This window comes from Acomys minous (genome assembly GCF_964271855.1).
Source record: "Acomys minous genome assembly, chromosome: 2".
Classification (NCBI taxonomy): Eukaryota; Metazoa; Chordata; class Mammalia; order Rodentia; family Muridae; genus Acomys; species Acomys minous.
The window spans coordinates 129954801-129968790 of NC_140484.1; the positions used below are offsets into that span (position 1 = coordinate 129954801).

The following is a 13990-nucleotide window of genomic DNA, read 5'->3' on the forward strand; positions in this document are numbered from 1 at the left end:
TAATACTTTTAGAATGAACAATTCAGTCAGTGTTTTGTCTTGTCTTGTTTGTTTTTGTTGTTTTTGTATATTTGCAAGGAGTTTGAAACCTATCTTAATTTCAAAATATTTTACCACTGAAAAGTGAAAGCCATGCCCACTAGGTCTTACTTTCTGTTTCCCCCTTCTCCCCTGATGTCTCCTTTGCTTTTCTGTTGCTTTGACCAGCAACTTAAAGAGAAAAGGTTTATTGTGGTTCAGAATTTGAGGTGTAGTTTATCATGATGGTGACGTCAAGGCAGCGGGAGCTTGAATGAGCTGTTTACGCTGTCCAGTCAGTGATTGCGTTCTGAGGCTCAGTTCTCTTTCCCCATTTATCTAGTCTAGCATCCCAGCTAGGGAATGATGCCGCCTATGGTGGGCGGGTCTTCCCACTGCATGTCCTGATGAGCGCTCTTCACACCTGTCAACTGCTGATCTGTTTTCTGTCTCTTCAGTTTCAGTTTCAACACCTCAGACATTTTGTATGCCCGAGTCTTGTCATAGGTATCCTTTTGTGTGATTTCTTGCATTACCGTATTTCAGGTTCATCCAGATAGCCATATATATTGTTTCTTAAATTTTGTTATTGTTTGTTTGTTTTCCTTTCTTTTTCTTTGTGGGGTGGTTACTGGGGGTAGGTCTAAGGCAGTGAGTGAGTCTCTGGATGCTGCAACCCTTTAATACAGTTTCCTCATGGTGTTTCATTGCTACTTCTTAACTGTACTTTTGCTAATGTTATTAATCATAATGTAAATATTTGTGTTTTCTGATGGTCTTAGGCGACCCCTCTGAAAGGGTCATTTGACCCACAAAGGGATCTCTAGCTACAGGTTGAGAGCCACTGTTCTAAGGCCTTCCTATGCTGTGTAGGTAAGCCACAGCCTCTTGTACTTCATTTCTTGTTACGGCTACATAGAATTCCATTGTGTGGATCTGTATTTTGTTGTTTTATTCTTCTGTTGACATTTGGGTTGTTTCTACCCTTTAGCTATTGGGAACAGTATTGCTCTTTTATGTTTTATTCTTCCTATTAAGTTCTTAGAGTTGCTAAGTAATATGGTAAATCATTGTCAGATTTGAGAAGCTACCAGCTTTATAGCTGTACTGGTTGACAATCTAAGATTGCCATAGACTTTTCAACATTCATAAGTCTTGTTTTTTTTTTTGTTTGTTTGTTTGTTTGGCATGATATACCTGTTCGGATCCTGCCACCTTAGCTTTTGATTACACAGTCATTTCATGTCTACTCTGTCTCATCTACAGTTTTCCTTTAATGCTACCCCTTGGGTTTTAATTTGTTTTGTTACATGAGTACATACATACACATATGTATATATTCAAAATAGCACTGTCTACTAGAAGGAGTTCTGTGGCATTCTAGGAAATGGGGAGTTTATTCTTTCTGTGAGACTTCTACTGTTTCCTGTATAGTTCTTGGTCATATTGTTTGCCTTATATTGACTTCCTGTGATTTTTTTTTTAAAGCTAGTCGGTAAAAATGGCACTAGGGAAGAGTGGGAAAGCATACTCCTTCCAGGAAGTCCATCCCAGTCTTATTAAGATTAAGAGGGTTGCTGACGCCTTCTGTTGCCTGCTTATGTGTTTGTCTCAAATCTGTTTTAGCTAACGCCCTCACTCCACCGTGATTTCTCATCTTGTATTGGTTCTGTTGCTTTGGCCCTCATTTTGATATTTGTCTCCTGAATTGCAAAAAACAAAACAACAATAAAAACTCCACAAGCTGGGCGTGGTGGTACACACCTTTAATCCCGGGCAGAGGCAGGCAGATATAGATCACTGTGAGTTCAAGGCCAGCCTGGCCTACAAAGACAGATCCATGACAACCACAGCTATTACAGAGAACCCTGTCTCCAAAAAACAAACAAACAAAACAAAAAAAACTCTTTGACTTTGGCAGATATACCGTATAATGTTTTATGTCCACTTAACAGCCTCTAAGATCATCATCATCATCATCATCATCATCATCATCATCATTATTTGTTGTTGTTGTTGTTGTTGTTATCCTTTTACTGATGAAAACTAACATAGAAACAAAGACCAGTTGGTCAGAGAAATCATAACCCCCACCCCCCACCCTGGAGTTTTGCACATGAATCTCTCCTAACTCTTATTAAAGAGTCTAAAAAAGAATTCTGTGATGATGTGCTTAGTGGAGAGAGTTTGCTCCACTAGCTGTGATGTCACTGTGTAGTGCAGGCTTGTCTGAACCTTGTGGTCCCTCTCACTCCACCCCCGTGCAGGTTACAAGCTGGCCCCATACCCAGATTGACTTTTGAGTGGAGCATTTCTACATGTCGTCTCTTCAGTCTGTTACAGTACCTCTGATTTGACTAAAATGTGTATGTAGGAAAAGAGTCCTGAAACATTCCAGGTGAAACCTGTTCTGATGCTGTAGAGTGCCTAGCAGTGGAGTTTTTACTGTACCCATAATCAAGAGGAGGACATTGATTTGAACAGAGTTTCTGTCGAATGCATTTGTAGAATTTGACATGGCTTTGAACTTCTGTCTAGGGATAAAAATGAACACGCTGTCACCCTTTGACTTCAAAGAATTTTAGCCTTTTGAGAGACTATCAAATAATTATTCTCATGTGGAAAAATTATATCCAGAATACACAAAGTTATTGAACAGAGTAGAAAACAACAGAGATTCCTTTTCAAGTCATTGTTAATGTTTTTTATATTGATTTTTTTAAAAAATTCTTTTTAATGTATGAGTGTTTTGCCTGCGTATATGTGTGTGAACCACATGCCTGGAGCCCTCCAGGGGTTCTGGACTGGAGTTACGGATGTCTGTGAGCCATCATGTAGTGCCGGGAACTGAACTAGGGTCCCTCTGCAAAAGTAGCACGTTCTCCTAAGCACTGAGCCATCTCTCCAGCTCCAGAGAGTCTTCCTTAAGTTGTTACAGGCATGACTAAATATTTCTGACGGATCTAAGTAGTATACAGTGTAGGTTGGAATTTGATTGGCCTGTTATTTCTGAATTCTTCCCTCTATGTATGTGTTTTAGTAAGAATGCAACATAATCATAGAAGACAAATGTTTATTGCTATTCAACTTTATGTTGCTATGACAAAATGATTAAGAAAACCAACCTAAACAAGGAAAGATTGATTTCGGCTCATGGTTTCAGAGGTTTTAGTGCATGGTCTCTTGACTCTGCTGAGTCTGGGCTGTGGTGAGGCAGAGCATCATGTCAAGGAGCGCGTGGAGCAGCAGCAGTGCTCTTCATTCATCCCATGGGATCCCAGAAGCAGAAGTGGGCACAGGAAGCAAGGACAGTAATACACCCTGAGGTGGCCTACTTCACGGCTAGCCCCACCTACTAAACTAATAAGCTTCAACACCTGAGCCTTTGGGGGATGCTCCAAAGCCAAAGTACAACAAACGTCAACAACAACAACAAAAAATGTTTTTATATATTAAGCTATTAATTTTCTCTTTCAGATATGCCAAGAGTTTAACAGTACCTGGGCCTGGGAGATGGAGAAGAAAGGCTATCTTGAAATGAGTGTTGAGTGCAAACTAGCACTCTTAAAGGTAATGCATGTATTATTTGTTGCAGTAATTTTAATTTAAAAGTTTACTCTGATACCTAAATTACAAAGTAAAGAAAACCAGGGGCCATCAAGATAGTTCAGCGGGTAAACGTGCTTGCCACCCAATCTGACAGCCTGGATTTGGATCCCTCAGACCTACATGGTAAGGAGAGGAATGACTCTGCAGAGTTCTCCTGTCTCCCACGTGTGCCCTCAACATGCAGCTGCCCCCACTAAAGAAGTAAATAAATACATACATAAAGGTACTAAAAAACTTAAAGGAAAGAAAATTGAGCATGGATATGCACACTTGTAACCTCAGTACTTAGGAGGCTGACTCAGGGAGGTCTTGAATTTGAGGCCAGCCCGAGCTATTTCTTAGATCCCAACAAACGGCAGTGTGGGAAGGTGGACATTTATGATTAGAGAACAGTAGTCTCTTTCATCTTTCTTGTTTTTCAGTGATAAAAAGCATTCTGGGCTGAGGTGATGGCTTTGCAGATAGAGTCCTTGTCTGAAAAGCATGGGGATCAGGGCTCACAGCTCCAGAACCCATTTACGAGCCTGGCAGCGCGAGCCAGCCTCTAACCGCAGCCCTTGGGAGGCTAGCCGGCTAGGTGCACCAGGCAAAGCCTTGAGCTCTGAGTCAGTGAGGGACCCTGTCTCAATAAAGATGGAGAATGGTCTACAAAGACATACCTCAAGTTAACCCCTGGCCTCCATGTGTAGGAACACCCCCACACATGCAAACAAGTGTGTATGCACACAACACACATAAAAGTCACTTCTAGTGTTTACTATTTTTAGGGATTGCCTTTACAGTATACCAAGTAATTATTTCTGATTAGAGATACAGTAGCACAATAGGGAAGCAGTTTGGTACTTGTATTCAGTGGTTCAGCTGTCACCTTCATTGATCACTATATGCTGCAGACATTGGTAATCTACTCATTTAGTACATTTTTAAGTCCTGTTGTTTTTGAGATAACCAAAGGCATGCTGATGCGTTAATAAAGCCCTCATGTGGCCAGATGTATTTGATTAAAATGGTTAGTTTCAAGCTCAACATAGTGTTTCTTTCAAGTTTGAGTTTTCTTTTTTTTTTTTTTTTTTTTAATTTTTTATTTTTTATTTCCTAATTGCTAACCAAGTGGTCAGTATAACAGAAGGAGCTAATATGTGGAGAAATGAGTTGAGGTCTCCATTGCCTTGAGATTTCACAGTGCTCTATGGTAGCATCCTTATTCCTAAGACCTCAAGGGTTTGGGGTCAATTATTTTGTTTGTTTGTTTGTGTTGTTGCTCTTTTTTCTTGGAGACAAGGTTTCTCTGTATAGCCCTGGCTGTCCTGGAACTCACCTTGTAGACTAGGCTGGCCTTGAACTCAGAGATTTGGCTGCTTCTGCTGGGATTAAAGGCATGCGCCACCACTTCCTAGCTAAGCGATTCTTAATACACAATGTCATTATGGAGTATTAAAGAGTACCTGTTATTTTATTGTTCGATGTTAATTGCTCTTTTAGCTCACATGAGAAATCCACAAGATGCGTATAGCTCACTTTCTGAGGTACCCTTTCCACTTAGCATTTATATTTGTGTCCAAATTTGTCTTTGTTTTTTATATGTTTGAACCTGAACTTTACTATTTTGCAAAGATTTATCTTAAACTCTTAGGCTCAAGTAGTCCTTTTATAGCAGCCTTTAGAGTAAAGAAAAAATTAAGATTTAAAAGGAAAAAAAACTGCTTCGAAACAAAGTGTTTGCCAGGAATGTTTAAGTGGGGTGGCCAAATGATTCAGCACTCCCACTGTTGGCTGTAAACCCTATGGAAATGAAGTCAGCAATAAACCCATGCTTGTACTCTCATGTGCACTACAAGCAGTCGCAGTGGACCTGAGTAAGAAATGCATGGTGCATACACACACAGGATGGGATGCTTTGCGGTTTTTAAGGGAAAGTGCTGGTGATATGGCCAGTGGATAAAAGCAACCACCTTCAAGTCCAAAGCTATGAGTTCAATCCTGGGTCCCACATGGTAGAAGGAGAGAACCTATTTCCACAAGTTGTCCTCTGACTTACACATGCACACTGTGACGTGTGTACCCTCAGTAAACCATTTTTAAATTAGGAGGACATTGTGTTAAGTGGAGTAAGCCAGGCACAGGAAGAAATTACACCATGCTCTCACTCTAATGTAGAGCTTTAAAGAGTCAGGAATACAATGGTGTTTAGCCCTGGTCAGTGGATATAGCAATAAGATTGGACAAATTTGGGTAAATATACCAAGTTTCAAGTACTTGGTGATTGTACGGTGATTGTAATTATGTAGTTGAAAATTGCTCATATATCTTAAGTGTTCCCATCACAAAGTATGCTTGAGTTAATCATTCTACATTGTATATTAAATCATGTGTATATGATTTTTATTTGGCAGTTATTAATAATTTTTAAAAATAAGTAAAAATTTAAATATTTTGTACACTTTACAATAGTTTGTATATTATGTATATCATAAGTGTATCGGGTTTTTATTTGCCAATTATACTAATAGTTTTTTAAAGTAAGTGAAAAATTAAATACAGTATTATACAGTGGTGTATAGTTGGGTAGTTTGTAATGCACACGAACATAATTTAGCAATATAATTTGATTTGTATTTAAGTGTTTATGTTAAAACTCTACATTGGTGTAAAATTAAGATGTTACCGTCAAAGTTACTTTTAAGATTGACTATTTTAAGCATATGTTACATAATAAATTGATAGAGTACTGCTACACAAATTGAACTTGTGATCTCTCAGCTCTATCCCTGATCAGTTTTGAAAGTGTATCATACTTATTGACAAAATGTTTGCATAGTATTTTAAGCCACAGTATAACTGTTTTTCAGTATCTCTGTGAGTGTCAATTTGATGACAATCTTAAGTTCAAGAATATAATTAATGAGGAGGATGCTGATACTATGCGTCTCCAGCCAATTGGGCGAGACAAAGATGGCCTCATGTACTGGTACCAGTTGGATCAAGACCACAATGTCAGAATGTACATAGAAGAACAAGATGATCAAGATGGCTCTTCTTGGAAGTGCATTGTCAGGTACCTTTATTAGGACTCTCTTTACATACTGCTTTCTTTGGTCTCTTCTCTACTGGACTGTAACCTGTGAAGCCAGCATCTTCTTTTTCTTAATGGGAACTGACAAATTTTCTAAGGCTCATCTAGTACTCAGCTCAATGTCCATAGCAGGTACTTAATATTTGCCAAATAAACTTAAGTAGTATTTCAGCCAATCGAGGACATATACTTTGTGCTCAATATGTTGTGATGTGGATATTAATGTATATGTTACATGCGTGGAAGAAAGTATTCTTAGATATAAGTATATTAAAGCATTGTTTAGTTCTCTTTTTCCTATTTTAATATGACCTGTTCATCTATACAGTTCTTTCTTGAAATTCTGGAGAATATTGTGCTTTTGTGTTACAGTCCTTTAAAAAATTATTAAGTTTTTAAAATTTCTCATTTGTACTGACATTTATACACCTTGAAATTGCTTTGGTTTTTGCTTGTTTGGTTGGTTGGTTTTGGTTTTTTGTTTGTTTTTTTTTTTTTAAATAAGTGAGTGATACTGGACCTTTGCAGAGAATTTTTGTGTTTTTAATTTTCTGTCTTGAAAACTCATTATTTATGAATGTCTCACTAATGGCCATATTACGTAATAATTTTGTAAATATTAGTGGTATGATAAAATAGAGAAAACTCATTTTGCTGTTTTTATTTTTATCCCATTTTTATTCATGATTACTAATCCATCCCTGACAACACTCATCTGATTAGTAAAGCTCAGCTTTCATTCTCCAAGAATAAATGTGAGCTGAATGGATGCCTGGGTTATTAGCAGGTTAGTTGCCTGCTTCTCTTTTGGTGGTGGTGGTGGTGGGGCTTTTGTTTGTTTTGTTTTGTTTTGTTTTTTGAGACAGGCTGTCCTGGAACTGGCTTTGTAGGCCAGGCTGGCCTCAAACTCAGAGCCATCCACCTCCCTCTGCTTCCAGAGTGCAGGGCTTAAAGGCGTGCGCCACCAGGGCCTGGCGTGGCTCTCTTGTTAGCTAAGCTTCTAAACAAAGGTAAGCAGTGTACTCCTGAAAGAAATTTTCTCACTGTTATTCTCTCTGAATGCAGAGCCGTAGGATTCTCTTCATGGTGCTTTACTGCCAAGTCTTCTGTTCCCCAGAGCAGCCTTCCAGACTTCAAAAAAGAAATATTTTCTCCTACTTTATAAACAAACAACAACAGCAACAACAAAAAACCCCACAGAAATAATCATGTTTACTATTGCTAATGTTTTACACTCGTAAAAACAGTTTTTCATGCCCACTATTAAGTATGTCCATGATATGAGGGTTTTTTAAGCTAATAGGTATATTTAAATCTGAGTTCATTTTTTTATACCACTTATAGAAACATTACTTTTACTCTCTTAAGATTTATTTTTCCGTGCTTCATTTAATTTTTTCATGTCTCCGTAGTGATATGCATGTGTGTGAGCACACTGTGTACACATGTGTGTGTTGGCTGGAGGCTAACATCGGGAGTCTCCCTTAGTTGCCTGCCACCTTGTTCATTGGGGCACGGCCTCTCAGGTGAAGTCAGCGCTCTCCAGGATGGCTAGTATGGCCAGCCAGCTGGCTTTAGCATCCTATCCAGAGGTACAAAGTGCTGAGTCCAGGTGGGCTGCCATGCTCACTAGGCGCTTGCATGGATTCTGGCTCTAAGAACTCTGATCTCATATTTTCCTGGGTGACACTTTACCACTGAGCCATCTTCCCAGGCGTAAGTTAGGATGATAAAACTCCCTACAAGCTATTCCAAGAAACGTGTGAAAGATTATGCTAGGGCCATATTGCATGCTCAGTAAACTTGCTTTTTCCACTTTTTTTTTTTTTTAAAGAACATGCCACATTAAAATTTCAAATTTCTTTTAGAGTGAGTGAGTGAGTGTGTGTGTGTGTGTGTGTGTGTGTGTGTGTGTGTGTGTGTGTGTGTGTGTTTTGCTTATGCCACAGCTTTCATGTGGAAGTCAGAGGACAACTTTGGGAATTGGTTCTTTCTTTTTGCCTTTATGTAGGTTCTGGGGCTTGAACTCAGGTCCTCAGGTTTGTGCAGCACAGAGCCATATTGCAGCCCCCTGCTGCCCACCTTTTTAATTTTGCTTTTAATGAGCAGCTAACTCTAAACACTGAAACATCTTTCTTAAAGATGTATTTATCAACAAATGGATAAAATTTGATAGTGTTTCTCACCCCTTTTCAGCCATGACTGGCTTCTGGCTTAAAAAAAAAAAAAAGTAAGCTGTTGGGGGTAGCCATTCATAGATGCTTCCTTAGATACACAGACTCTTGATTTCACTCTTCAGGGCCACATAAACGAACCCAGGGGCACATTCTGCAACCCTAGGTGGAAACTGGAGGATCAGAAACTCAAGGTTAGCCGGGTGCTGTGGCACATTCTTTTAATCCCAGCACTCAGGGAGGCAGAGAAAAGTGGATCTCTGTGAATTTGAGGTCAGCCTGTTATTTAAAAAAGGGGGGAGAGGGATTCAAGCCTAAGCTACCTGAGACCTTTTCTCAAAAAGAAGATGAAAATCAAACACCACCAAAATAACAAAACCCTCAACTAACCCAAAAATCCTTTTTTTCACATATTATTTAATATCTATTTCTGATAATAAGCATTAAACATGAAATGATATGGCTATAGTCCGTGCTTAGAAACCAGTACTCAAAAATAATGCCTGAGCGGTTTTCTCGTGTTAACAATAGGGATTTGTTTAGTGAAGTGGGAGCAGGTTGATTTTAGCCTTTATGAGTTATTATTGTTGTTTTGTTGTTGTTTTTTAATGGTGGCGGCAGCAGTGGTGGTGGTTGAGAAGGCATGCACCACCAGGCCCTGCTTGTGTTGCTCAGGAGCTCTAACCACATAATGTAGAAACGGCTGGTAGCATTCAGAAGCCTTGAGGTCAGGGACTGGTGTCTCCTAGCCCAAGTTTTACGGATGTGGTGGACATGTGTTCTTTTACTTCATTGGGCAGTTTATATTGCATACAGTAGACTCCATGCCTAGGAGTTAGAGAGTGTGAGTGGCTTAGCGAGCATCGCTGGCTGCATCCTGGGCCCTGGGAAGCCCCTTGCTTGCATTGTAAGCACTAGTCCTGGGTATATAGGGCATGCATTTTCTGAATGACATTAGCTGTCCTTGTATTCGTGGGAGTGTTTATGCTTACTATAAACGACGTGCTTGTGACATGGCATGTTAGCTGGCTTGTAACTTGATGACTCACTAGAACAGCAGCTGGTGAGTGTGGGGAGCTGTCCTGTGTGCTAGGGTATAAAAAGTGTGTTTCGTCTTCCTCAACAAGATACCTCAGCCACCTGTGATTCACACGCCTTTAGTCCAGCAGACACAGGCCAATCTTTGTGAGTTTGACGCCAGCCTGATGAGGCAGGAACACCCAGGGCTATGTAGAGAATCCCTATCTCTATCCCTATCCCAAACAAAAGAAATTGCTTGCTCAGGGAATATGGTTAATTAGTGGAGCGCGTTCCTAACACGTGGGAGGCCTTGGGTTTGATACCCAGCACGTTCCCCCTAAAAATGTTATTACTGGCTTGAAAGGGGGAGGGTTATAGTTTAGTGAAGGGTACTTACATAGCATGTGTGAAGCCTTCAGGTTAATCACTAACAACATATACTTACCTCATAATATATATAAGTAACACATTTGATACACAAAGTAATGTGTATCTCACTTGATCCTGATGAGGTCATACCTGCAATATAGTTAAGTTCTGATCCTAAACTTGAAAAGAAAAATGATGTTTAGTACAATAAGCTTCTGGTGGGAGGAGCATAACTGAATAGGAGTAGGGTTGATGCAGAGTAATTTAAGGAGATGTCTATCTTGAAGCATATAAAGAATTAATCTGGGGAAGATCTGTGATGGGATTTTTTTAAAAGGGCTGAGATATACATTGTGCTGCAGAACTGAGTTCCAAAGAAACAAGAGCATTTGCTTTTATATTACAGAGAAATAGTTGTTTTCCAGCTCAGAGATGTCAGGTGTTTTCTTTTTTTCTTTTCTTTTCTTTTTTTTTTTTTTTTCTTTCTTTTTTTTTTTGAGACAAGGTTTCTCTGTGTAGCTGTGGCTGCCCTGGACTCGCTCTGTAGACCAGGCTGTCCTCGAACTGACAGAGATCTGCCTGCCTCTGCCTCTGCCTCCCAGAGTCCTGGGTTTACAGGCTTGTCCCACTGAGCCCAGTTTAAGGTGTTTTTGTAGTAAACCTGGCTGTTTATGTAAAGTTAATTCTAAAAGTGGCATAAATCTTCTTAGAAACTCAAGAAAAGCAAGTAGTACAAGTAGAATTTTGGCTTTTTGTTTTCTAGGCCACACTTAGCTTTTTTTTTTTTTTTAAACTAGAGAATGTTATTTTTTTACTAAGAAAAATGCAAATTTTTTTATTTGAAACCGAATCTTTAAAGTGATACTTTGTTGTTATTGTTGTCATTTGAATAACATTCTTATTCTTAGTGGTCAGCCGTTGTTTGGCTTCTGCATTGTCTTGAGAGGCTTACGATATAGCCGGCGTGGTAGCCCAGGCCTTTAATGCCATCACTAGGGAGGCAGAGGCAGGAGGATGGCTGTGAGTCCAGGACAGCCAAGGCTACATAGAGAAACTCTGTCTCAAAAAACAAAAACAAAAGTTACCTAGTCTTTAGACTTCTGATTTTACAACTCCTCCTAAATGAGCCTTGTTAGTGACATAGGTAAGTTTAGAGACATAGCTGGACACTGCCAGTCCAATACCAGTGCAGCATTTTTCCAACAACTGAAATCTACTACCAAAAGTAATAGTTTTGTGTATTTATCAGCTACTGACAGTTTAACATTAGTGTGATCACAGTTTTACAACCTCTGTAGGGCTGGACATGACTGAATGGAGTCAAGTGCTTGATGTTGTGTGGCCTTGGAGGCTCAGAATCCCTAGAGCAAACAGGCTAGCTAGAGTAGCCATCGAAGTGAGCTTTGGGTTCAATTGAGAGACTGCCTCAATATATAAAGTGGAAATCAATCAATGAAGATACAAGATGTCAGCCTTTGTCTTCAACATGTATGTGTGCTCATACATGTGAACATGCAAACACATGCATACACACCCCATATCCACCTTAAGTAGAACAAACAAAAACAAAAATGCTTTCTTGTGTATAGTATCTATTCTGCTTATTGCAGAATTAATATAAACATAAGGTACATAGAAGCAGTTAATGCATATATGTGTATATAGTCCATATTGAAAATAATTTCATATACTTATGAGAATTCAGGTAGAAGCCGTTAAATTTTATTGAGCTAAGTTTGTTAGCATTTGAACATTTTCCCATATAAAGTGGCAGTTTTATGTGGTTTAACTAAGTATTAGTAACGCATTTCAAAAACAAAACTATTTAAGCCCCAGTTAATTTTACTTGTTTTTATTTGTGTCAAACCAGACAGGTATTTGTTACAGTTATCTCATCACTTGGTTAGTCCTCAGGAAGGGAGGATAAAATGCCTCTAATGAGATCAGATAACATGTAGTACATAATACTGTTTATCATGGTGTAACTTCTTTGTGAAAGAAAAAGAACTGTAAAATAGAGTGACAAAAGTGTTAATATTAGTCATCAGTGATGAGGGAATTTTAGCATGCCGAGACTCGGTCAGGTACTTCTTTAGAATCAGAAGGATGCTGTTGAAAGTGTTCAGATTGTAATTCTAGTAAGGGGAAAAAACATTGAGTGTAGACAGTTGAATGGTTATTGCATAATAACCATAACGGATAATATGGCTAACATTAACAAGAACAAATGTCCAGCATTATGAGAGAATTCCCAGTGAAAACCACAATTAAGGATGTATCTCCACACACATTTTATAAATGAATTATTTGTAACAGTTTAGGTATCTCCACTAAAATGCCTAGGTGAATATTACTCAGAATACCAGATACTAGCAAGTATGTGAACCAGCTGGAACTCACATCTTGCCTGCTAGAAGTAAAAATGCTCCAACCACTTTGACTAACAGTTTAGTAATGTCTTCAAATCTTAAACTATCATCTCATAACATCAGCTTCATTCCTTTGTACCTATATTAAAGACAAAAGACTAATATGTATCAGCATTCTTATCACATCTTTATACTTTGCAACAGTGTCATACTCCGTAGCCCAGGCTGGCCTGGAACCCACTATGCAGTTCAGGCCTCCTCTGAGGTCTGGGTTACGCCAGTCCTCCTGTGACCACTGCCATACTTGGTATAGCATCATTCCTCCTAACAGTACCCATGCAGTGGATTGCTACTAAGCAGTAAAAAGGAATGATCTCAGAAGATAGGAATTTGTCTCAGAAATCCTTATTTGTGAAAGAAGCCAAAAAGCACATACAGTTTGATTGCATTTGTTTTAAGATTGAGTATTAACAAGACTAATAAACTATGGTTATAATAATCAAAACTGATAGCAGCCAGATGTGGTTACAAACACTTGCAGTGTCAGTAATCAGGAGGATCTTAAGTTTCAGGCCAGCCCGGACCACCTAGTGAGTTCTGGGTCAGTTTAGGTTACATAGTGAGACCTTATCTCAAAAACAAAATCACCATATTTCTTCTTGCTTTGGTGGGGAAAGACATCCAGCAAGAAGAGACATGGTGGGATATTTTTGTGATGCTAGTGGTACCTTGATTAAAATGGTTTATATGTGTTGATGTTTGGATACAGGTCTGTATCTTCCATCCCGTCCCCCTGGCTCATGTCCTGAATACTTGGTCCCCAGCAAGTAATACTATTTTTGGAAAACTATAGAATCTTTACGACATGGAGAGCCTAGCCTGGGGTGGCCTTTCTCTACTTACTCCTTGTCTGCTTTCTCCTTCCTGCCTGCCCCGTGCTTTAACCACCATCCCTTCCAAGTCACAGTGGGCTGTATCCATTCAACTAAAGCCAAGTAACCCTTTCCTGTGTTGCTTCTTGTCAGACACTTGTTCACAGCAACAAGCAGAGTTACTAATACATTGTCAGAGGAACTGAACTGAATGCTACGTGAGTTCATTTAAACCCTGGCATGGTGGGAAAGCCTATAATCCCAACGTTTCTGAGGCTGAGGTAGGAGAGTCGTGAATTTAAGGCCAGCCTGCTCTTCATAGAAGACACCATTTCAAAGCAATGCAATTTTACAAGTAAACAAGAACATATGTTAATTTCATAGAGTATGAGTTGTACATCTAAAAATGTTTTTTAAATTGATCGTGGTTTTGACAGTCGTTTACAGAAATTTGAATTCTGAGTAGTGAATGCAATTTTTATGTAC

At 39.1% G+C, this 13990-nt stretch overlaps 1 protein-coding gene across 1 annotated transcript in view; it reads left to right on the plus strand.

Annotated features, from left to right (window-relative positions):
- Window positions 1-13990, plus strand: part of RSF1 (remodeling and spacing factor 1) — a 115404-nt gene that overhangs the window by 45719 nt on the left and 55695 nt on the right. Inside the window, exons 3-4 of the mRNA XM_084774174.1 lie at window positions 3496-3588; window positions 6477-6682. Coding sequence (XP_084630300.1) covers window positions 3496-3588; window positions 6477-6682 — 299 coding nt within the window. The remainder of the gene's footprint in view (window positions 1-3495; window positions 3589-6476; window positions 6683-13990) is intronic.